Raw genomic sequence first — 24,477 nt, forward strand, 5'->3', positions numbered from 1 at the left:
GGAAGAGAAGGAAAAAACCTATATCGACTGCACGTGAGTTCGAAGCACTCCGCCTTCGGAGCGGAGTGACGTCGCTCTGCCCCTCTGAGTCTCTATGGTGAAGCCCTTCTACGCTTTCATAAGAGCGGGAAAGCGAGTTCCGATACTGGGCCGGAAGTGCCTAAATCATAGCGGCGGACTTTGGCTTCCCGCTCCCTCTTCGCAAGATGCCGTTGTTGTGCCGGAGAGGAAGTGGCGGTGCGGGTGCCGGTTGCTCGTGACTGGGCTTGTTAGGCTGAGGCCTTCACTAGGCCGGGCGACGCGTCCTGAGGAGTCTGCGGGGGGAGTAAGTCGCCTCCCTTCGCCCTTTTGGACCCCGCGAGAGGCGGGTGAGTCTGAAAAGGGACCCGCAGGAGCAACGAGGCGGTGGCAACCTGCGCCCTGTCACGCCGGAGCGAAGCCCCTTCAGGGCATAGCTGTCAACTTTTCACCTTTTTAAAGGGAAATTCCCTTATTCCGAATAGGATTCCTCGCAAGAAAAGGGAAAAGTTGACAGCTGTGCTTCAGAGACACTTTCACTGGGTTTTACTTAGGATGTGTTTATTTATTATATCGCATTTATATCCCACCATTTTTTTAACTCGAGGTGGCGTACATGAGTCTCCCCGCTTCATAATCACCCCCCACAACAACCCCGTGAGGTAGGACAGAGCGAGCGAGTGAATTGTTGGCCCAAGGTCACCCAGGAAGCTTGGTAGCCCATGAAGAGTGTATACCTGAAGGAGCGTCTCCACCCCCATCGTCCAGCCCAGACACTGAGGTCCAGCTCCGAGGACCTTCTGGCAGTTTCTCTTACTGCAGGAAGTGAAGTGACAGGGGCCCAGGCAGAGGGCCTTCTCGGTAGTGGCGCCCGCCCTGTGGAACGCCCTCTCAGCAGATGTCAAGGAGATAAACAACTACAGAACTTTTAGAAGACATCCGAAGGCAGCCCTGTATTGGGAAGTTTTTAATGTTTGTTGTTTTATTGTGTTTTCATATGTTTGGGAAGCCGCCCAGAATGGCTGGGGAAACCCAGTCGGATGGGCGGGGGTATAAATAATAATAAATTTTCTGTTTGTCTGGAGGGACAATGGAAGACATCTTCCAAGGCAGCCCTGTATCGGGAAGCTTTTTTAAGTTTGTTGTCTCGCTGTGTTTTTATATTATGTTGGAAGCTGCCCAGAAGGTTTGCGGCAACCCAGTTGGATGGGTGGAGTATAAGCAATGCTTTTCTCCCCTAGGAAAATACAGTCATACCTTGGTTTGCGAACGTTCTAAAACGTTTTGGCTCCTGAACGTCGCAAACCCGGAAGTGACTGTTCTGGTTTGTGAACTATTTTTGGAAGCCGAACGTCCGACAGGGCTTCAGTGGCTTCCTATTGGCTGCAGGAGCCACACATTGGTTTCCAGACGTTTTGGAAGTCAAACAGACTTCTGGAATGGATTCTGTTAACCTCCAAGATATGACTGTCGGTGCCAGTACTCACCATGAAGTTGTTACAGTAAGTGCCACACTTTTTACAACAACAAAGAGAGGTGCCGGTACTGCATAACCTTGAGTACCCCCCTGAAAAAAAGCTCTGAGTACAGTATAAGTAATAAATTATTGTTATTAGAATTTGGATCCTGGTCTCTCCCAGGTCCCGGACAGGCATTAACCACTACACTGCCACTGGCTCTTTCAGACAAAGCTTTCCTTTCCCCCTTCTCCCCCACACTGACACAAGAAGAACCCTGCTGTGTCAATCTGTAGGTCAATCCCTTTGTTTGTTTGTTTGTTTGTTTACATGGTTTTTTTACCCCTTTCCTCCCATCCCCAATTTATCCTCACAACAACCCTGTGAGGTTGGCTAGGCAGAAAGATAGTTTATGAAGGGGATAGCTGAGTGGGGATTTGAACCTGGTTCTAAGTGCTCCATACTGGCTCTCCCATCTAGTCCATCATTCTTCTTGCCTCAGTAGCCAATCACATCCTGAAGGCAATTGGTGCCCCGCTTCTGGCCACTCCTGCCGAAGCTGGTATTTATTGGCACTCTTTGTGGTTATTGCTGGGTTTTTCACATACCCCACTCCCTGTTCAAAAAGCACTTTGTGTTTGTAAAGTATGGCATTGTGAATAGCTTTTATTGTGTTTGCCTTCAGGAAAACTTTGAAGGATGAGTCAGTATTGGACGAAGAGCCTCTTTTATCTCGCTTAGTAAGAGTGATTTGTCCTCCAGGTGGGCTGTAAACTTAAAATTGGAACTGCAGGTTGGTTAAGTTTAAGTAGTTCTTGCCTACATTTCAGCCTGATGGCAGATCATTTTCAGTGTCTTGTCAGTCATAGTTGTTAATGAGCCGTTTCAGGTGTCAAAATTAGTCCAAACATAAGAGATACATGAGTGCTGTGGTATCATTTCAGATAAGATGCATCTGTTGAGTTCAAAGTTTGGTGTTAAGGCTGCACTCATTCTCTCTCTCTCTCTCTCTCTCTCTCTCACACACACACACACACACACACACTCATGTGTGTGTATAAACTCAGGGATGTACTTCTGAGTAGACATACATAGGATTGGGTTGCAAAATAGCTTTGTGGAAAGTTGTAGCCTGAAAACTAAACTAACTGAGCACACCCAACATAGAATCAGAACATTATTATTTAAAAAAAATAAACACAGCTCACCTAGTCAGTTGTAGTTCTCAAATGCATCTTTACCAGAAAGCTTCTGACTGTCTCTGGAAAATGTTTAGGCTCTGATCATATCTTACCTTGACATCTGGCAGGTTTATTTTCCAATATATTTGTTTCCCATTATTTAAAATACACCTCTCAAGTGGCTTCATTTGGCAAACCCTCTCTTGCATCTTGTCACATTTTGATGCAAACAAGTAGGGCTTTGCAAAACTGAAAAATAGTACAAAAGATGGCTGTCTGCAACCAAAACACAGTCATTGAGATGTGTTACTTTCAGCCTGCAATCCTGTAGAAATTTCTTTATGAATAAGCTCCATTGAAATCAGTGGGGTCTATCCTGAGTAAAGATACTTAGTGTTGAGCAATATGTACACTACGTTCCCACAAGTGAAACAAATATTTTTCTATGTATGCGTCCATAGTACATTGTTCATTTGCTTTCTCTGATGCCCAGGACAGATATAATGCTCACAATATGCTATCTATGGTTAGGAGATTTTTAGCATGTATTGGAATCATGAGTATCTTATCCCTCCTTTTGCATGGGTTTGCCCCCCTCTTCCTTTTTCAGACTCCATGATGCATCACTGTTCAAGATAACCATGCTCAGACCACAGTTGGTATAGTTGTAATGTTGCACCAAGGAAAGGAAGATATATGCATGAGATTAAAGGAGGGTGGTGAGGCAAGAAATATATGGATCCCAATCAACTCCATTGTTGCAGTCATGATTTTGAGATTAACACCATTACATCAGTATTGAGCCTGAGCACAGATGTTGGATTATTCTTTGACAGTGCAATCCTATACATGTCTACATAGAAGTAAGTCAATGGAATTTAGAATTGTAGAATCATGGAGTTGAAAGGGACCCTGATGATTATCTAGTCCAACCCCCTGCAATGCAGGAATATGCAGTTGTTCCTTGGGGATCGAACCTGTAACCTTGGTGTTATCAGCACCATACTCTAACCAACTGAGCAATCCTCTCAAGAAAATGTATATGGAACTGCTACCTGAATTACCTATTAGTTGAAGCTAGTTTCACATATCGTAAAATCCAGGCAGAAGAATAGGATTCTGTTCAGCGCTTATCTTAGAAAATGAATACTGTTGTTTTATACGATCTACCTATCATTCTTGCAAATGTATAGCAAGATTGTAATGATTTTAGCTAACTTGCGGAGCCAGTATCTTTTGTCCCCGCTTATTTAATTTAGCATCCACATGTGCCCAGAAATGGTGATAAATGTATATACATCCCCACCTGTGTTTGAATATATCTGTAACAAAGTGTTGTGAAAGCTGCCAGCATTCATGGGAGAGATAGAGAGAGGAAAATGTGGGGGAGAACTGAACAGGTTTGTTTGTTTTATTAGCCAAATGTGTTGACATTATAAGAGAGCTCTGGAGATTTGATGACTTTAAGGAGTCAAGGAGTCAACCACTAAGCTATTCCCAATGACATAAAGAGATTAATACATGTGTATATCAAAGTTCACAGGGATGGAGCTAAATCATACAGAAGAGAAACCTCATCTTGGTTCTTGAAGTGGTTGTTCTAAACTACCTCCTTAATGTCATGGAAAGAAACATTTGGGATTTTTGGGGGGTATTGCTTCTTAAAGTCAGAGAGGTTAGCCACCAGCAGATGTCACTAGTAGACACAAAAGGTGTTGTACAGCATGTTGCAGCTGTAAAGGCCTATACAAACTATTGCTGTGCACGTAACACACTTAAAAATAGACAACAAAAAGAGTGGAATATTAAATGCAGTAGTTGTGTCTGTGTTATAAAGCTGTGAGTTGAAACACTATACAAATGTTGTGATCTTAAGCATGTTGGCTTTGCACTAAGTGCTATTGAACTTAGTGGAACTTTTCTAAAAGTGAAGAGGATTGAGTCCTTAACATCTGAGGGCTCGTTTTGGGGAAGGCTGTGCCAAAAACACCATAAAAGAAGCTATAGCTGGTTTTTTGTTTCTTTGTTTTTTAACATAATACAAGTTACACAGTACACAACCTACTTAAGAGCTAGGACTATTTCCTAGTTCATACATTTATTACATTGTGTGTGCACTTATTAATTTTCTTGGAGTAGCTTCTGAGAAGACCCTTGGTTATTACATGGCCAGCAGATTGTCATCTGGTGACAACCCAGAAGTGGGCCTTTTTGGTGATAGCACTCATGAATGCCCTTCCCCAGATAATTTGCAAGACAGAAATCATAATGACTTTTAAACAGATCTTTAAAGGATCTTCACTGGCACAATTCAAAGTGTTGGTACTGACCTTTAAATCCCTAAACGGCCTTGGCTCAGGACACCTGAAGGAGCATCTCCACCCCTATCATTCAGTCTGGACACTGAGGTCCACTTCCAAGGGTTTTCTGGAGGTTCCCTCACAGCGGGAAGTAAAGTTACCGGGAACTAGGCAGAGGGCCTTCTCGGCGGTAGCACCCTCCCTGTGGAACACCTTCCCATCAGATGTCAAGGAGATAAAGAACTACACAACTTTTAGAAGACATCTGAAGCCAGACCTGTTTAGGGAAGTTTTTAATGTTTGACATTTTATTATTTTTTGTAGTTTGCTGGAAGCCGCCCAGAGTGGCTGGGGATGCCCAGCCAGATGGGTGGCGTAGAAATATATAGTAATAGTAATAATGATGTATAATCTTTAAAAATGAAAAAGAAGAATTGAGTACTCCATTAGTACCTGTACTATGAATCCTCAAGGACTTGGATTTTGTTTTAGTAAGAGGTGGAATACTGGCCTTGATTCATCTCCATGTGGTAGTTCTTGTCTGCTTCTCTATTGAATTAGCCTCATCTGCTCTAGTGGTGGCTCTGAAAACACACTGGATTTAGCATGCATCGCTCAGTGTTTTATGATGAAAGCATACATGCTAGATATGCATTTTCATGTGTGAAATCTTTGTGCCGAGAACCCAAATCCGAGCTATATGATGCTTCCTAAAATAACTCTTTGTACCAGTTGTGAGAACCTGGAGCCCAGATAATGCATTCACCCCCCCCCACTCAATTTCACAGCCCTCTGGGGGTTGTGGCACAGAGATGAAGAGAAAGATGGGGTTGCAGTGAAGGGTGCACTTAAAGTTATGTTAGCCTAAAATGTTCGGCTTAATGATTTTAAAAAACATGTAAATAAAAGGATAGTTGCCATTCAGGAGCCTCCATCTCCTCAGAAAGGGTGACATGAAGCAGTGGTTGCCAGCATTTAATTGGGTTTGCCTCTGTGTTCAAGAATATTCAGTGGTCTTACTCCCTGGCCTGTCCTCTCCCAGTTCTTGTGTTCCATTGCGCGCGCACACACAGACATGCACACACACACTGGCTTGTAGTACATCAACACATTCCCTAAAGGGCATTTGTTAACTTGGAGAGACACATATAGTAATGAGAAGAATCTTGTCTTCTGGTTAGGTGTCTTTGACTGAAGCAGCTGTAGTCTGAGAGAGAGATGTGTTTATGATGTGAGTGCCTGTTTCATGGAAAGTTTCTGTGATGTCAGCACTTGTCCAGGAATGAGCTCATTTCACTTAAATCACCAAGCCAGCAACATACTTTTTGTGATAGGTAACTCCTCTTTTAAATATTTGGAAAAGATGTTATTTTTTTCTCCTTAGAATTGTGCAGGTCTGCTGTTTGACACAATTGTCGATACTTGTTAATTGAACAAGTATTTTAGGAAACTGAAAAATCAAGCTTTCCAAAAAACTTAAAGAAAACTACAATTGTTAACTGTGCTGTTTTTTTTCAAATTGCAGGTGCTTATAAGACTAGAGAACGCTATGGTCTGTGCTGCTGTTTTTGCTATTCCTCCGTTGCTGAGAAGTACTGCTGGAGTTCTTCCCATTTGTTCTTCTGTCTTACATCTGAAACATGCGGCGCTATGTTATTGCACAGTAAATGGGTAAGATGTTTGTGTCCTCTAAATACTAAAATACATGTTGAGAGAAATGGAAATATCCCCATAATACATTTATTACATTTCTTTAAATTTATATGTCACTTTTAATTTCAAAAAGCCCTGAGGGGTTCGCAAATCACATTGTCATTTACATAGCATAGCAGAGCAAATTAAACCAAAAAAACATATTCACCCTTAAAACAGCAGCATATGGGAAACAATCCCATAGAGTCTTCTACAAGTCCATTTTTCCAGAACCTAATTGGTGATAACTTCGAGAAAGCTTAAAGGGGTACATTTTTAACACCCAGCGAAACTGGAGTAAATATTATCACTGATGGACCTCCAGAGACTTGGTGTTTCACAGAGGATGCTGCAGCCAAGAAGGCCCTCAACTGAGTTGCCACCCCTTGGGGCTCAGCTGGCAGTGGCACCCCAGGAGGGTTTTCCTCCAGAGATCTCAGTGGCTGGGCTGGCACGTGGCAGGAGATGAATATTTGGGTCATTTAGGGCTTTAAAAAACAAAATGGGCTTAAAAGTGAACAGGCAGGCAGAGCAGATTGTGGAGAATAGGTGTTACGGTGACTCTGAAATGGCATGCTGCTCAGTAATCGGTTGGCCGCCTTGGACACCAGTTGCCGTTTCCAAGCCATTTTCAAAGGCAGCCATGTGTAGAGCACATTGCTGTAATCCAGGCTTGAGGTTATCAGGGTGTGGATCACCATAACAAGGTCCAGGAATGGCTGTAGCTGCTGAATCATCTGCAGCACAAAAAAGTGTATTTGGAACTTCAAAGATGGACCTCGGAGTATGCACTCGTGCTTCAGGCACCCCATAACAGTTTGTCCAACCACCTCCTAGATTCAGAAGCTGCCCACCAACAGTACCTCCTCCGTCTTGTCAGTTTATTGGTCCTCAGTCATCCCATTATTGTTTCCAGATACTCATTAAGTACCTGGAAACAAATCCCTGGATAAACTCTCCTATTATCTTCATACAGACGTTGAAGATTAGAAAATCTTATGGATGATAAGTCTATGAACTGTGATAATTAAATGGGAGCTCAATATTCAGAAGTTCTATACCTCTGAATTTTAGACCCTAGGCACAAAATGCCCATTGCCTTTATATGACTTTCAACGGCATAATGATGGTTACTGTTGGAAACAGTGCTGAATTTGACAGACTTTGTCTCTTCTGGCAGCTCAGTTCTGTTCTTGGCCTTAGAGTTTTGTTCTTAGTGACTAGTGACAACTGAATCCTAACTTTAAACAGGTCTTCAGTGAGCTTTTTTATTTAAGCTATACAATAAAATTGGGTAATGACGGTCTTAATTTGTCTTTCATTCAAAGCAACATGAAATCAAAAAGAAAGCCAGATCATCTGGAGAGAACAGCACATGACTTTCGACAGGAGGTTGGTATCATACAGCCTGAAATCTACCATGTGCCAAAGAACGTGGATGAGTTTGGTGGAGACTTGGCCCTTCTGTTTAGGGAAGTTTTTAATATTTAATGCTGTATTGTTTTTAACACTTGATTGGGAGCCGCCCAGAGCGGCTGGGGAAACCCAGTCAGATGGGTGGGGTATAAATAAATTAAGTTTTTTGCAGATAAAGTCGCTCAGATTCGGGAAGAGGTAGACGCCACCGTGGGAGCAGGGCCGGGGCGGGGGAGTGCTAGAGTTCTGTCTAGTCAAATTGTGTGGGATCAATTCCAATCTGTTACCTCCGAGGATGTGGACAGGCTGCTTGGACGAGTGAAACCAACCACCTGTCTCCTTGATCCTTGCCCATCCTGGCTTATAAAAGCTAGCCGGGAAGGGCTGGGCGATGGGCTTCGTGGGGTGGTGAATGCTTCCCTCCGTGAGGGAGCCTTCCCAGACCCGCTGAAAGAGGCGGTTATTAAACCGCTTCTTAAAAAACCATCTTTAGATGCGGCCACGATGGCCAACTATCGCCCAGTCTCAAATCTTCCATTCTTGGGCAAGGTGATTGAGCGAGTGGTTGCTGAACAACTCCAGGCACGCCTGGAAGAAGCGGACCATTTGGATCCCTTCCAATCGGGATTCAGGCCTCATCACGGGACTGAAACTGCCTTGGTCGCACTGGTTGATGATCTCCGGCGGGCTAGGGACAAAGGTGAGAGCTGTTTCCTAGTTCTGCTGGATCTCTCAGCGGCGTTTGATACCATCGACCATAACATCCTTCTGGACCGTCTTGAGGGGCTGGGAGCTGGGGGCACTGTCATACAGTGGTTCCGCTCCTTCCTCCTGGGCCGTGTTCAGAAAGTGGTGGTGGGGGATGAGTGTTCAGACCCTTGGGCTCTCACTTGTGGGGTGCCTCAGGGTTCTGTCCTCTCCCCCATGCTTTTTAATATCTATATGAAGCCGCTGGGAGAGATCATCAGGGGGTTTGGACTGGGTGTTCATCAGTATGCAGATGACACCCAGCTCTACCTCTCCTTTAAATCAGAACCAGTGAAGGCGGTGAAGGTCCTGTGTGAGTGTCTGGAGGCGGTTGGAGGATGGATGGCGGCAAACAGATTGAGGTTGAATCCTGACAAGACAGAAGTACTGTTTCTGGGGGACAGGAGGCGGGCAGGTGTGGGGGATTCCCTGGTCCTGAATGGGGTAACCGTGCCCCTGAAGGACCAGGTGCGCAGCCTGGGAGTCATTTTGGACTCACAGCTGTCCATGGAGGCACAGGTTAAATCCGTGTCCAGGGCAGCTGTGTACCAGCTCCATCTGGTACGTAGGTTGAGACCCTATCTGCCCGCGGACTGCCTCGCCAGAGTGGTGCATGCTCTGGTTATCTCCCGCTTGGACTACTGCAATGCGCTCTACGTGGGGCTACCTTTGAAGGTGACCCGGAAACTACAACTAATCCAGAATGCAGCAGCCAGACTGGTGACTGGGAACAGCCGCCGAGACCATATAACACCGGTCTTGAAAGACCTACATTGGCTCCCAGTACGTTTCCGAGCACAATTCAAAGTGTTGGTGCTGACCTTTAAAGCCCTAAACGGCCTCGGTCCAGTATACCTGAAGGAGCGTCTCCACCTCCATCGTTCTACCCGGACACTGAGGTCCAGCACCGAGGGCCTTCTGGCGGTTCCCTCACTGCGAGAAGCCAAGTTACAGGGAACCAGGCAGAGGGCCTTCTCGGTAGTGGCGCCCTCCCTGTGGAACGCCCTCCCACCAGATGTCAAAGAGAACAACAACTACCAGACTTTTAGAAGACATCTGAAGGCAGCCCTCTTTAGGGAAGCTTTTAATGTTTGATGTATCATAGTATTTTAATATTCTTTTGGAAGCCGCCCAGAGTGGCTGGGGAAACCCAGCCAGATGGGCGGGGTATAAATAATAAATTATTATTATTATTATTATTATTATTATTATTATTATTATTCTCCTCTCTGTGATTCTGTTTCGTTTATCAACTTTTTGTGATTACACGGTTTCAAGATGGCTTGTTTCTAACAAGCAGTAGTCAACATTAACACAGTTTGTCAGGTCAGACAAAACAACAAGCTGCGGTTAAGGAAAAACGGAAGCAAAAACTCCCAGACTCCTCATGACTGTGCTGGAGGAGTATGAAGGGAAATGAGGGACAGTCCTATTCTGCTTCTTAGCTCTAGCTCAAACCTGTTTCCCATAACAACTTTGCATGCAGGATCTAGTCAGGTGGTCATGGCTATAATATTTTTGTCCGCAGATTAGGTCACAGGTTAATGTGAACAGGGTAAGGCTAGTCATTTTCTACCCTGGGGCTTCACTGGGGTTGGAATGAAAGCCGTAAATGATTTAACTAGCGTGACTGTTCTTTCGTTGCTGTTGTTTGACATTGTCTATTAAAGTTATAAAGAAAAAAGTGTGTTAGCTTTTAACTGGCAAGTGTCCTGTTGTTTTACTGGACAGTAGACATGTTCAAATATTTTTTTAGGGAGAAATTCATTTCCTGCCATGTGTTTCAAATTAAAATGTAGCTTGGTTACATATCATTTGTTAGACGCCAGTCCTGCTGGATGGGAAATGACAGAGTCATAGCTGGAATTTGATGAGATTATGGTGTTGGTGGTTTTGTTTAGTTTTTTACATCTCTGTACTTTTGGACCTGCACGAGTCATCTGAAGAACCTGGCTTTTCAGAATATTAAAGTATCTGTAGTGAACACAATAATTCCAAATAGTAGTTTAGAGTGTGCAGGCTGTAAAAGTCAGGAAAACGCAGCAGAGTTAAGGAATGATGTAGACTGAGGCCTTTGGAGAGCCCCATGGTATAGTGGTTAGTGTTCAACTAAAACTTGGATTTAAAGCCCCATTCAGCCATGAAGCTTGCTGGCTGACCTTGGATCAGTCACTGGCCCAGTTTGCACACAAATTTAAACCATAGTTTAAATTTAAAGTATGGTTTAATGAACACAAGTGCCTTGCTGCACTCCTTCTCCTGACTGTGTCACATGGGGGAAGAAAGAAGGTGGAGTCAAGCAAACCTAGGCTTGTCAGGGCTTGTGGTTGGTTCAAGAGCCTGGGCTCAGACATTACAGTACAAGAAGCCAGACTCTGGTTTGTTTAAGTGGCACAGTCAGGAGCAGCAGTGGTGCAAAGCCCAATGGTTGGATGTTACATGAAATTTAACATTTCTCAGCCTAAGCTACTTCATTGTGTTGCTATGAAGTTAAAATGGGAGAGGGGGGAACTGCCCAGAACTTATTGGAGGAAGGCAGAGGGCCTTCTCAGTAGTGGCGCCCGCCCTGTGGAACACCCTCCCATCAGATGTCAAGGAAGTAAACAACTATGACATTTGGAAGACATCTGAAGGCAGTCCTGTTTAGGGAAGTTTTTAATCTTTGATGTTTTATCATGTTTTTAATATTCTGTTGGGAGCCACCCAGAGTGGCTGGGGAAACCCAGCCAGATGGGTGGGGTATAAATAATAAATTATTATTATTATAATAAATAAACTTAAAATAAATTCCCACTACTGTTCCCAATTAGACCATCAACAAACTCGGTTTCCTATCCATAGAAGACACAGTGATGCAGAGATCTTAAATTCATAGAGCCCCGCCCCACCCATGTTTATGGGATTTAGCGAGAGAAAGGCATCAGAATGAAATTCCTAATCCTTGGGAATAAAAGAATTGCAAGGCTACAATCCTAAACGCTTCCTGGGAAATAAGCCCCACTGTACATAGTGAGACTTACTTCTGCATTAGCATGATGAGGGTTGTTCTGTAGATGTTTGAGTCATTGTAGAACGGGGGGTAGGATTGAGACTCCTAGTTGTCTCATTTCAGTATTGGTGATGGATGACTGGAAGGAGGTTTCAGCACGTGGGATATTCTCACTATTGAAAATGTTGAGATGCTTTCTTGAAACAGTAGTGGTGGTATTGGTAACAGTGATTTTTGTCTTTTAGATCATTTCCAAAGCAAAAGTGTGTGGAATCACCAGCGAATCTGAAACAGTTAAACGTCTCCGTCTGGCAGTCACAGATAAAGAATTTACTTTTAAAGCAGGACAATGGTAAAGTTCCTTCTTCTGGATTTATTAAACAAGAGGGGAAACTTTCGAGGGCAAGCCTAATTTTTCGAGACATTTTTGCAAATTGATCCAAGCAATCAGCTTCTGTGGTATTCACAGAGACATGGGCTTTTCCTCTTCTCAGCTTTCTATGAAACAGCTGGTAAAAGTGGTTTGGGAATTTGTCCAAATTTTATCTCCATGGAAAACATGGCCCTGCTCATCAAATAGAATAAACCTCAATTATAACTCTTTTTGCATCGCCCCAATTTGTCTCTTTGTGCTACATTTTTTCCTGAGAGAGCTGTATCTTAAGAATTCCAAAAGCGCACTCCACATATAAATCTCCTGGGCGACAGAGTGCTTTCTGTGTGTGTTGCAAATGATTTTAGTTCATATCACCACGTGTTGCAGAAGAAACCTCTTTTGAAGACTTCCAAAAGCAGGTTGCATTACAGCATGTGGGAAGCCACTGCTCAAAGAATGAGAAAGTCAGCAGTTTCACAGGGAATGCCCTGTTCATGCCTCAGAATCATAGAGTTGGAAGGCACCCAAGGGTCATCTAGTCCAACCTCCCGCAATGCAAGAATCTTGGCTAAAGCATCCATGACAGGTGGCCATCCAACCTCTGCTTAAAATCCTCCAAGGAATCCACCACCTCTAGTGGGAGTCTGTTCCACTGCTGAACAGCTCTTACTGTCAGAAAGTTTTTCCGAATGTTTATTCCAAATCTCCTTTCTTGTAACTTGAATTCGTTGGTTCATGCTTTCAGGATCTGTGAGTTTTTTCTCTGGACAATTCATTCATAGTCTGAATTGCATTCTGTGCTTGTCAGGTTGGGGAGTTCCTGCCCTCCCAGCCCCCTTTTTTCTTTATTTTTGTTGCTCCATCTGGTGAACAGGTTTCATAGGAATCGAACTTTATCTGATAGGATGCTAATAGCATGAGCAACTAGTTCAGTGTTAATTTTGCAGCCTTTTACATTTAGAACAAGAAAACAAGATGTTGATTGCAATAATTCATGTTTGTGGAGCAATTTGCAGCAGCCTTTGCACATGTGCACAGATGCATACTAAATTTGTGCTTGCTGGTTCTTGGAAAAACATTTACCCTTCAAAAATGTTTTGGTAATTATCATACTGAAAACTGGATTCTGTAATTATAATTACTCTTTTCATTATCTTCCTTTTAAAGTATTCTAATTCTGTTTGGCATGCTAACTTTCTGCCAGTGCAGCCCATAAGTGTGATTGTGTTCTAATGAGAGATACTAAGAACTAGGCCACGAGAGAAAAGGTTAATCGGCCTACTTTTGTAATGAAGTGGCAGGGTTTCTCTTCGTAAGGCAAACATGCACAACTCCTTTGCATAATATAAAAGTCACATAGCCGCTTCCAAGGAGCTAGTATTTTGCTCAAGATATGCCTACTTCGAAGATATGTCTAGCATCACAGATGCAGCTTGCCAGAATCTGCATAGCAGTATTTCTTAGATTGTTGCATGCTTCAGTCTCTCTTGAATACTAGTCTAGGGAGATATATAGTGAAAGATACTATTCTTCCTTTGCTTTAAACTTTCCAGCCTACCTATTATAAAACTGTAATGCTGTTTGACTTAACAACTGTTACCTTCTTAAGCAGCTTTGTAAATAAGCCTGCAAAGTTTACGGGCCCAGAAACATGTTTATTAGTCTGCCTGGGGGGCTAACAGATGATGCTTGCTGCATTTCTATGGAAGAAGAACTTCCCTTCACTGGTAGCCCACGTGGTTTCCATACTGGGTGTAGAGGAGGCACAAAGCACTCCATCCCTCTTCTGCTAGCCCACTTACTCACTTGCATGCGGTTCCTTGTCACCTATGGCGAGCAGGTGAATGATTAAACACAGGGCTGCCATAAAGATTAAAGAAGCAATATGAGTGTGGGTGTTTCATAGAATTATAGAACTGCAGAGTTGGAAGGGACCACGTGAGTCCAACTCCCTGCAATGCAGGAATATTTTGCCCAGTGTGGGGTTTTGTTCTTCAAGTCTTTCCTGCATGGATTTTATAATCCACAAAGAAAAACCGGAAGATGGATTATCTTGTGGCATGGTGGGTAGGTGGGCGGCATCTTCTTAATAGCCTTGGCACCAAATTAAGACTGCAGCCTGATCCAAACTTAAGTTGCCATTATACAAATCTATGCTGCAATCGCCTCTGGAATACTGTGTGCATTTCTGGTCACCTCTCCTCAAAAAGGATATTGTAGACTTGGGAAAGGTTCAGAAAAGATAAGCCCAAATGATCAAGAGGATGGAGCAAGGAAAGGTTGCAGCGCCTGGGCCTTTTGAGATTAGAGAAAAGGTAAGTAAGTGTTGACACGATAAAATATTCATATGATTAAGTAAAAGGTAAAGGACCCCTGGATGGTTAAGTCCAGTCAAAGGCGACTATGGGGTTGCTGTGCTCATCTCGCTTTCAGGCCAAGGAACCTGGTGTTTGTCTGCAGACAGCTTTTCAGGTCATGTGGCCAGCATGACTAAACTGCTTCTGGCACAACGGAACACCGTGAGGGAAACCAGAGCGCATGGAAATGCTGTTTACCTTTCCACCACAGCGATACCTATTTATCTACTTGCACTGGCATGCTTTCGAACTGCTAGGTTGACAGAAGCTGGGACAGAGCAACTGGAGCTCACCCCATCGGTGGGGATTCGAACCGCCGACCTTCTGATCGGCAAGCCCAAGAGACTCAGTGGTTTAGACCACAGTGCTGCCTGCGTCACCTCATATGATTATCTATGGGTGGCATAGAGAAAGTGGATAGAGTTTTTATCTCTAGATAAAACCCACTCCCTTAGAGTGCGTTTTACTCTCATAACACTGGAACTCATGAACATCCAACAAAGCTGATTATTGGAAGATTCAGGACATGTAAAAGAAAGCCCTTCTTCACACGGTGCATAGTTAAACACTGGAACTCACTCCCACAGGAGGAAGTGATGGCCCACCAACTTGCAGAGCTTTAAAAGAAATTCTCGGAGGATCATGCTATCAATGGCTTCGCTTAGCCTTCAGGGTCAGAGGCAATAATGCCTCTGATTACCAGTCGCCGGAAACCAAATGAGGTTGTGCTTGGATCTTGTTTGCAGGTTTTCTGCAGGCATCGGGGAGAAAGTCCATTCATACTGATTTTCTCACCATGCAATCAATCTGCATGCGTAAGTCCCATGGTTGTCAGTGACGTTTACTCCCAGAAGCATGCACACGATTGCAGACTTAAGTATCCAAGCACATAAGGATCGGATCACACCAAGTACCCATAGTCCTTGCCAATTTGCCAGCTTTAAAATGTAGAGGTTCTGGGGTGCCCTGAAAGATTTTACAAAATCCCAGCGTTAACCTCTCTGCTTGGGTAATACACAGCTTCATGTAAATAAAGAGAGGAGCCCAACTCCATTCAAGTTAAGGGGAACCTTGTGGTTGACTTTCATGAAAAATTGTGCAACTATTTGCCCCAGATGCAGAGGTTGACGCAGAAATGCGTTTCTGCACATAGATTCTGTTTTAAAGGCTGTGGAACAGGCTGTGCGTAGAGCAGGGAAAGCAGATACCAATCATGAAATGCATGTGGGGGGAAAACATTTGAAAGGAAAGCGATTTTTAATGGTCCTTGGGAGGCGTTCCAGCATATATTATGAGGAACCACTTTCCTCCCCTCCTAATCAAGTTTCTGTTCATCTTGGGTTGATAGCCTGTTTTATATAGCACTTGTTAGGTTTAGTTATGAATAAATGCATATAAATATCATTTATGTGCATGCAATTATATACAATATCTATAGCTTTCTGTGTGGAATATGTTACAAGCTCTTGCTGGTATCTGTAATTAGTGAAGAGCTTCCGTGATACAGTCTAGCAGGTTAACTGTTAGGGAATTTGCTTAAGCTTGATACGGTTTCACAGTTAACTTATACTGCAGTATCTTAATAAGACTAAATGGGTCTTGCTTTCTGTGTTTATCACTGTCGTAGGCAAACACAGGGTTTGATGCACAGGGTAAGAGCCTCTTGAAGCAAGATTCTGGAGCATCTAGGTGGGCAGGTGCTTTTCCGCAACCTCAGTTTGGTCGTTGTCATATTTTAAATAGGCTCTCGTTCTCCCAAGGCTGCTTTAATGGTCCGATTTGGCTATTTAAAGTTAACTATGGATTAATGTGAGTGAGGAATGTTCACTGTGATGGTCCTTCTCTCCTGCTGCGCTGCTCATAAAACAAGCCAGAGTCTGGTTTGTTGTGCTGTCTAAACCCGGATTCATGGTTTGTTTGGGAGAAACCAGCCTGGCTTTGCATGGCAACGACAAGCCAGAGTCTGCTTTGTTTTATCTACGGTGCAGCAAGAGCATTTGAGCAGTGTGTAGCAGCAGACTGGCAGTTGAAATTAAACCATGGTTTGTTTAAAACTATGGTTTAATGTAATGTGCGAACCATGCCATTGTTTCACCACTGTGGTTCTGTACAATAGAACCGGTCTTAAATCTTTTATAGATCATTTTGGTGGCTTTGTTACTTTACAATGCTGGGGTATATTCATGCAGTTTTTTTCTTTGTTACTTAACATTGGTACATCAAAATGTGTATTGCATCTTTAGTTATACCAGCAAACAAAAATCTTACATTCTCTCGTTGCTTTAGCTTGTTGGTGTACTGGTTGCCCAAAGTATGCACGTATACACACTCTCATGGAGGAGATTTCTTAAAATGAGATTGTGAATTAGCTAGCGAAAATAAGCTCTCTAGCTCCTGCCTTTACAGCATTGGTAAAGTGTCAATGGGCAAATTTGCACAAGAGCAGGTTTGAGGCATTCCAGTGATAATTGGGAAGAGTATTTGTCCTCACAGAGGGGATGGGGGTTGTCGTTTTTAATGAAGTACTAGCTTTTGAACAAAATCCAAGCAAGTAGGGCACTAAATACAGTCACAGGTTAAACACCCTGCCCAACTTGTACTAAATTAAACTGTTCAAACATATAGTGTTAACATTTAGCAGGTGAATTATTTTGCCACTAGAGGGTGCTATAATGCAGCTTGGAAAGTATCATTTATAAAGGGTCTTTTTTTGACCTCAATCTGTGAACTCCTGTATGTAAAAAAAAAAAAAAAAACAATTCAAAGCTCCCCGCTCCTCCTAGATGCTGGTTTGGAAAAATAATTGAGTAGTGTTGATTTTGGCAACATAGTGAAAAATTCGCCTTTAGAACTTAACTCATCCGGAATCGTTGATCATGATGTGGAAGCAGACTTCTGTAGCTGAATGAACGTAGTAGTGTAGACTTGACTTTACAGAGCAAAATGCATACCACACTTGGGTCTGTACGCACCCGTCTCCTTGGGAGATCTCCAGAAGGCTAAACGATGGAATGTTAACACAATCTGTGCTACATCAATAAGTTCCTTTCAATTATACATCACTACAGAAGCAATCAGCCATTCTGTCTGGCTGCACCTGAGGGGCAGGTAACACTGCAAGGTCCATTAGGTTGGCTCGGCTGGGACCAACTACCATTCGCCTCCTCCCTCCATTGATGAAACTGTCAGCTCCAGCGGCCCTCCCTTCTGATCATTATTATTATGTGGCATTTTGTAAGAACTGGAACCAGAAAACAAATAAAGTGTAGGACACATTCAAAACTTGTCCTAATAAATAAAGCTACATTACAAAGTTGAAGAGTTAGCAAACTGGAACTTTAGTTTTAAATGGAGGATAAAAAAGAATTTTGCTTTAGAAGACACTGAGTAGGGGACTTTTCTTTCTTGAATCTGTTTTTTCTCACAGGGTAGACTTCTTTATACCTGGAGTTGCTGTAGTTGGTGGATTCTCAATATGTTCAAGTCCTGGTCTGCTGCAGCAAGAGGGAGTTTTGGAACTAGCAGTGAAGCAAACCACACACCCTCCTGCTCATTGGGTTCACACTCAGGTATTTATAAGCTACTTAGTGCTGTTAGTTGTCCTCATGTTTTAGTGTTGTTTTAAAAATTATTCCACTGTTTCAACTGTTATAACTCCCCTTGAGATCTTCAGGTGAATGACACTGTAAAACAATCTTTCAATAGTCTGCCCAGACTAGTATTCAAGTCAAATTTCATTTCAGTTTTGTACCTCATTGTCACGGTCTGCAGTGGGAGCTTTAAGTTCTCCTACAAAGGTTTCTCCTCCTTCAAAGGATAGGTAGTTTCTCTACGAAAGCATTTCCTTTTCCTTGAATTGAAAGCTTTACCTTTTTAACGCAACCCACTTTTCAAAACTAAATTTATGCAATTGCACACACAGTTCTCCTTCCTTTGTGCATCTGGCCCAGTATGCTGGGAGTGAGGGGCCTTGGGACTGGTTTGTGAAATAGCCACCTTCAGCTTTTGTTAAAGCAAATTGGCAGGTGACCAAGGCACACAGACGTGACACAGATTTGCAAATAGTAAAAGTGCAATTCTGAAAAAAAGAAAGAAAGTTGAGACATCGGCCAGGAGAAAGGGCAGCTGTAAGCTTGTATCTGTTTTATCTGCTGCAGTATGGAAACACGGTACGGGGACGCGGGTGGCGCTCTGGGTAAAACCTCAGCGCCTAGGACTTGCCGATCGCATGGTTGGCGGTTCGAATCCCCGCGGTGGGGTGAGCTCCTGTTGTTCGGTCCCAGCTCCTGCCCACCTAGCAGTTCAAAAGCACGTCAAAGTGCAAGTAGATAAATAGGTACCGCTTTATAGCGGGAAGGTAAACGGCGTTCCGTGTGCTGCTCTGGTGCCAGTTCGCCAGAGCAGCTTCGTCACGCTCGCCCCGTGACCCGGAAGTGTCTGCGGACAGCGCTGGCTCCTGGCCTCTAGAGTGAGATGAGCGCACAACCCTAGAGTCTGTCAAGACTGGCCCATATGGGCAGGGGTACCTTTACCATGGAAATACCAGAAAGTAAAGTGACTGGTGTCAAGCCGTGTGGACTCCTGTCGAACACAAGTCTCTTTAACAGAGCAAATACAAAGGTCTCTGCTGTGGTGATCTGGAGCTACACTTAACTGTGGTTATGTTTGTTTAGTTATATCATACTTGAAACATCTCTAGGCCGCTAATCGGGGCAAGCAAGGCATCTTTCATAAAAGCACGCTTCAAGAGAATGCCATTTTTTTATTTGGGGGCTTACTTTTGTGCTGTTGGAGTCGAGAAATATGCTTCTCTCTCGCTGACATTGTATTTGTTGACTAACATTTCAGTGTAAAATCAATGCCGTCTGATCACTTGAGCAAAAAGCATCCCCGAGTGAGCCCTAATCCATCCGGTACCATGTGACCATAAAAAGTGCTCCTACTGTTCTTAAATAGGTTAGTTTCATGCGCCATTGGAATTTCAATAAAATAACTCACTTTGAAAGATGTTCTGGAGAAGTATAGAGCCAGTGTTACTGGACCACACATGCTAATACAAATCCTTGTGGAGATTTCCTATTGATTTCCCTGTTGCTCATTAGGGACCTCTCAGAACCTAACTTCATAATTATCTGCCTCTGAGGCATCTCTTAGGAGTTTTCCTTCCTTCCTTCCTTTCCCTACTTTAATTTTTTAAATTAAATTCATAGTGGCACAGCACTGAAAGCAGTTAAAGGCATTAGCTAGTTCTGGGGAGAGCATGTCAAGACACTGGGATTAATGGTGATCTAGAATTGCTGATTATTATTCAAGGTTTTTTATTATTAAAAAATCTATGTTGTATCAATTTGTAGCTTTTAAACTGGGCATCTGTATCCCTAAAATGAACACTGTCATCTGAAGAGATTGCAAGCCTATGCCTTTTAACAAAAGTGTGGAATGATTATAGAGCCAATGCAACTAATCTTAGATATTTCCATTGCATATGATTCTGTGGTACGTTTTTCTTAAATTATGTAGTGAATTGTGAGATCTAAACAATAAGTGGTTTTGAATCTCTTAGTAGTAGTAAGGCATCTATCTATCATCTATCTATCTATCTATCATCTATCTATCGTTTTATTATGCTTTTTATTGTTAACTCTTTGGGATATTTTAATTTTTCTTAAGGGATGTATACTGTGCATTTGAAAATAGCTATAAAAAGAGTGGCTGGACTGGTTTCGAAATCATTGAATTGTAGACAAGGCCTAGTTTGCATGTCTAATGGGCTCTTGTCTTAATCTGAGCATATTTTATTGTGTATGCAGATAAATATATAACTATAAATTTCAAAGTACTTTTTTAATGCAAGATGTAGAAGGGCACAGTACTGTTCAGTTTTATTCCCCTTTCTGTGTGCAAGTAGAACATGTTTAGCCTCACTGATTCTCTGGGAGTGTTACCACTTCTGATGTTTTATTAGGTGGGGAACCTTGGCATCTGAACCCCTGTGTGCAGACTTCCAGTCATGCAACAGGGCTTTTCTCCCCGCTCCCATATGCAGTTTCCAGAATCCCTGAAAACCCCAGGGGACTTTGCAGAATGGTGTGGGTTGCAGAAGAGGTGGAAATTTATTTGCTGATGCAAGGGACGGTTCCCCAATTTCTGCTTCCACTTGTGCTATGCCTATTGAATCCCAAACCAACTACTTCAGTGCTTGAGTCCAACATGACAATATTAAATTTTCTTTTGACTTCTCCCACTTTCAATAGTTAGAAAATGTTAAACAAGATGTTCAACAATTGTTTGGCCATATCTTTAAATACAACTTTCATATAGTTCATCTGTTTCCCCCCCCATGAGGTCATTCCACATAGTGCTTACTTAAAGACGTGACCCAAGTTGACCTGCGCTGTGTCAGTCCAGATTTTACTCAGCATAATTTGATTTTCCCTGCAAAGGGTGTGTCCACTTTTTTATCCCAAATCCACTCCTGTGTGTCTGTGACTGGTAACTCTTTTTGGCTAACATGTCGCCATAACAGCTGCAAAGATTGATTGATATGATTGTAAGCTAAACACTGAAATGAATGCAGGCTTGCTTGTTACGTTTTTTTGGAGAGCACGGACAGCATTTCCTTTTAAAAACCCATTACCACTGCAGAATAATTTCTTCCCACTCTGTAACATTCCTCTTGGGAGCATTCATCTAAAAATACAGCTGCTCAACTCCTGGGACTTTCGAATCCCTTCCTTGCGGTCCCAAGTTCTCTGAACATCACACTGCTTTGTTTTAAGCCCGTATCGTGGAATCGGAGGAAGAATGTAACCATATATCGTTATCACTTGGAGCAATCTGCCAAATGACATTCTTAACTTTGGAGAATGTGTGTATTAGAATAATCTAACTTTTTCTTCAACCGGGAGGCGTGTAGGAGTGGCTTTTCGGATACTGCCCTGTCTGATTTACTTTCAAGCCCTTTAATTTCTCTCTCTCTCTCTCTCTCTCTCTCTCTCTCTTTTCTCCCTTAGTGTACACTTGGCTCAGAGGTGGCCTTGCGAGTGGGAGGCAACTTCTTCTTTGATCCTCAACCTGCCGACGCCCCTGCAAACCTCGTGCTCGTAGCTGGCGGAGTCGGAATTAACCCCTTATTTTCTATACTGCTCCATGTCGCAGACCTTCAAAGAACTCGAGAGAACAAAGGATCTGGCTACAAAATGGGAACGGCAAATTTGTTCTATTGTGCAAAAAACACTCACGAGCTGCTCTTTAGGGTAGGTTGCATTATATTATGGTGATGGTGGTGAGCATTTGTGCCCTGCTGTTCAGCCAAAAGGCTCCCAGAGCAGCTTGCAATCAATTAAAACAAGATAGCCCCTACCTGCAGGCTTACAAACTAAAAAAAAAAGCACGCAAGGGAAAGGGACAGGGAGGAAAGAGAGGGACATGCATAACACACAAATATATATATCCATCATATGCTTTACCCCAAGATATGCTTGGGTTAGCTCTGAGACTGATTGGGTAGAGATGAGCAGAGAGAGGGGCATCCTTTGCTGAGGTAGATGGTCTCAGTCTCTGCTGCCTACTCCTCCCTTGGCAGAAGCAGTCATAGTCTGCCACTCCTCAGTCAACGCAGCTGTCAAGTAACTGCCATCGGCTCAGAGGCGAGAAATAGAAGGGCAGTTGTGTTACAGGGAGCCTCCGAAAACCTTGTGAAGCAGTTCCTCTTCCGGGGAGGAGGAAAGCCCCACCTCCAGTGGGGAAGAGGCGGAAGGACCAGAGGATGCTGGTGGGAGCCTTAACACTGCTCCTGGGCAAGCCGGACAGGAGGGAAACACGCCCTTGCCATCGCCCATCCTGTGCAGTAGTCTAAGGCGCAAAGAGGGAAGGAGAAGGCTGGGGGTAACGAAACTCTTATGTTGGGGGAGGTCCAAAAGACGACCACTCCCAGGTTCTGCTAGCGATTGAGCCAGACATGAGCTTTGGGGCTCTTCACTGTAAATAGATTGCACCAAAATAAAGCCTGTAAAAGACAGGTTGGAGTCCTGCCTGGTTACTCTCGAGCAACCGCAACAGCCATCTGACAAGCAGCCATTGGAGTATGAAGGCCATACAAGGGAGGCCACTCCAGACACAAGCTGCTGCTGCTTCTCCTCCTCCTGCTCCTCTAGCTGCCCGTCAGACCTTTGCTCCAGAAGCAGCGGCCTGTGGAGACGTTGAACAGATTCTGGGAGGGGCATTTCTTCCTCAGTGGGCACGAGAAGTCATGTTCTCCTGCCAAGGTTTCCATCTTCCTTTTTCATCCTTGCTGCCAGGTCACATGTATGTGTTTCCTCCCTCTGCATCTGCAACTGCGCTAAGGAGGAGAAACGTTCACGAGAGGGGGGCAGAAAAAGAGTGGCCAGCTCCCAAAAGCTTATTTGTATGTTTGGACAGCATTGTAGGAAGTATTCCCCAGCTCTCTTGGGCAGTAGGAAATGAGAAAGTTCCATTATCCTTTGCTTGAACAGAGTGCTGTGCTCTTACACTCCTCTTCCAATCTGTGGGGTTGGGACTATGCATGGAAAGCATCTGCTTTGATTTATCGGGCTGTGGCTTGAGCAAATATCATTCGCATTCCAGAAACATATCCTTGGTTTGACGAACACATTTCCTGGAAGAATCACATGCAGTTTCCATGTTACCAAGCAGAGTTCACCAATCTGTGAAAATCTTCAGCCTTACATCAAGGGTATGTACTGTACGTTAAAAGTATTCACTGCATTGTGAGTTAGCATTAAGGGGACATAACTCAATTTGATTCTCTGGCTGCCTTTTCATGTACATAATTCTGGTCAGAGACTTAATAAGGAGTCTCTGTAATCCCTGTTGTATTTCCTCAAAAGTAATTCCCATTGTTGTCAATGGGCTTTCTCCCAGGCAAGCTTACATGGGATTGCAACCTAAATGCGACTTATCGTACCCAGAGTTGGACAGCTTCTCTGCTACATTCAGTGATCTTGTCTCTCCTAATTCTCATTTACCATTTTTTCCCTACAACTTTATATTTTTCTTGGTACTAACTAACTTGATCGTGTTTCACCTTATGCCACAGCTCAAAAGTTTTGATCCCTATCTGGGGTTTACTCTTGAGGAGAACAGACCTTTGTCTTAAACAATAAATCTAGTAAGGACTGCAGTAAATTTGTTGTAAACTGCCCCACGTAGCTGAAACAGACCTAGCTGTTGAATAATGGTGGTTTCTTCTTTTGAGTTTTTAAATAGCTTCATAATTTCCCTTATTTCTTGTGTTCTGTATTAGAAGGAAGAATATCTGCAGATGATCTAGAAAAACATATCTCCACGGATACTTTGTGGTATATCTGTGGTCCACCTGCAATGATTGAATCCATCTCCAAAGTGCTAGCAAACCTTGGTGTGACTCAAGATAAAATTTTCTTTGAAAAGTGGTGGTAGCACACAGCAGTTCTTCAGCGAAAATTAAAAAGAACGAAAATGAAGCGTGCGTGCACAAACACACACACACACATATATATATACATATACTATAATATATACACACTGATGAATGCTGAGAGTTTGCAGAAAATGTTCTTTTCCCTTTGCCCCAATGAGATCTTTATCTGTGAAATTATGTTAACTTATTATAAACCTGGCCAACCTATCTTTATAAAATGTACTGTGTTTATTTTTGTATCATGACAAACTGGTGTGTGAGAGAGTGAACTGTAACCTCTAAAAGTAAATAATATATTTCCTTACACATTTTCTGAACTTTTTATTATAACTATAATGTTTGGGACAAGAAGGGACAGACGTGGGCTGAAGGCCAAGGGGAGACTCAGACATATTGAGAGAGAACTGCACACAGGGGTAAGATCTACCTCTGACAGAGGGCTTTGTATTCCCCTCCCCTTTCTTTTTTCTTTCCCTGTTTCTTTTGTTGTTTTCTTTTTTAA

The 24,477-nt window shown here is 43.2% G+C and overlaps 1 protein-coding gene across 3 annotated transcripts; it reads left to right on the forward strand.

The window, feature by feature from the left end:
* The first annotated feature begins 57 nt into the window (after window positions 1-57).
* On the forward strand, window positions 58-24,279 carry OXNAD1 (oxidoreductase NAD binding domain containing 1). Of its 3 annotated transcripts, none has more exons than XM_080974972.1 (8): window positions 58-325; window positions 6,482-6,627; window positions 7,977-8,040; window positions 12,046-12,152; window positions 17,961-18,102; window positions 21,547-21,789; window positions 23,141-23,249; window positions 23,820-24,279. In XM_080974972.1, exons 1-8 carry the CDS (start codon window positions 95-97, stop codon window positions 23,972-23,974), a joined length of 1,197 nt encoding a protein of 398 aa, XP_080831098.1. In that variant the 5' UTR covers window positions 58-94; the 3' UTR covers window positions 23,975-24,279. The 3 variants fall into 3 exon arrangements, with proteins under 3 accessions (XP_080831098.1, XP_080831099.1, XP_080831100.1); XM_080974973.1 differs by having other exon boundaries at window positions 186-368; XM_080974974.1 differs by lacking the exon at window positions 58-325 and adding an exon at window positions 940-963.
* The last annotated feature ends 198 nt before the right edge of the window (window positions 24,280-24,477 follow it).

The sequence above is a fragment of the Podarcis pityusensis genome, assembly GCF_964106645.2.
Source record: "Podarcis pityusensis genome assembly, chromosome: 12".
Lineage (NCBI taxonomy): Eukaryota > Metazoa > Chordata > Lepidosauria > Squamata > Lacertidae > Podarcis > Podarcis pityusensis.

Excerpts from the sequence above, each read along its gene's own strand:
- OXNAD1 (XM_080974972.1), top strand. The coding sequence starts at position 95 with ATGGTGAAGCCCTTCTACGCTTTCATAAGAGCGGGAAAGCGAGTTCCG. Across the intron at positions 21,790-23,140 it reads CTCACGAGCTGCTCTTTAGG|AAACATATCCTTGGTTTGAC; the intron begins GTAGGTTGCATT and ends TTCGCATTCCAG. Across the intron at positions 23,250-23,819 it reads TCTTCAGCCTTACATCAAGG|AAGGAAGAATATCTGCAGAT; the intron begins GTATGTACTGTA and ends GTTCTGTATTAG.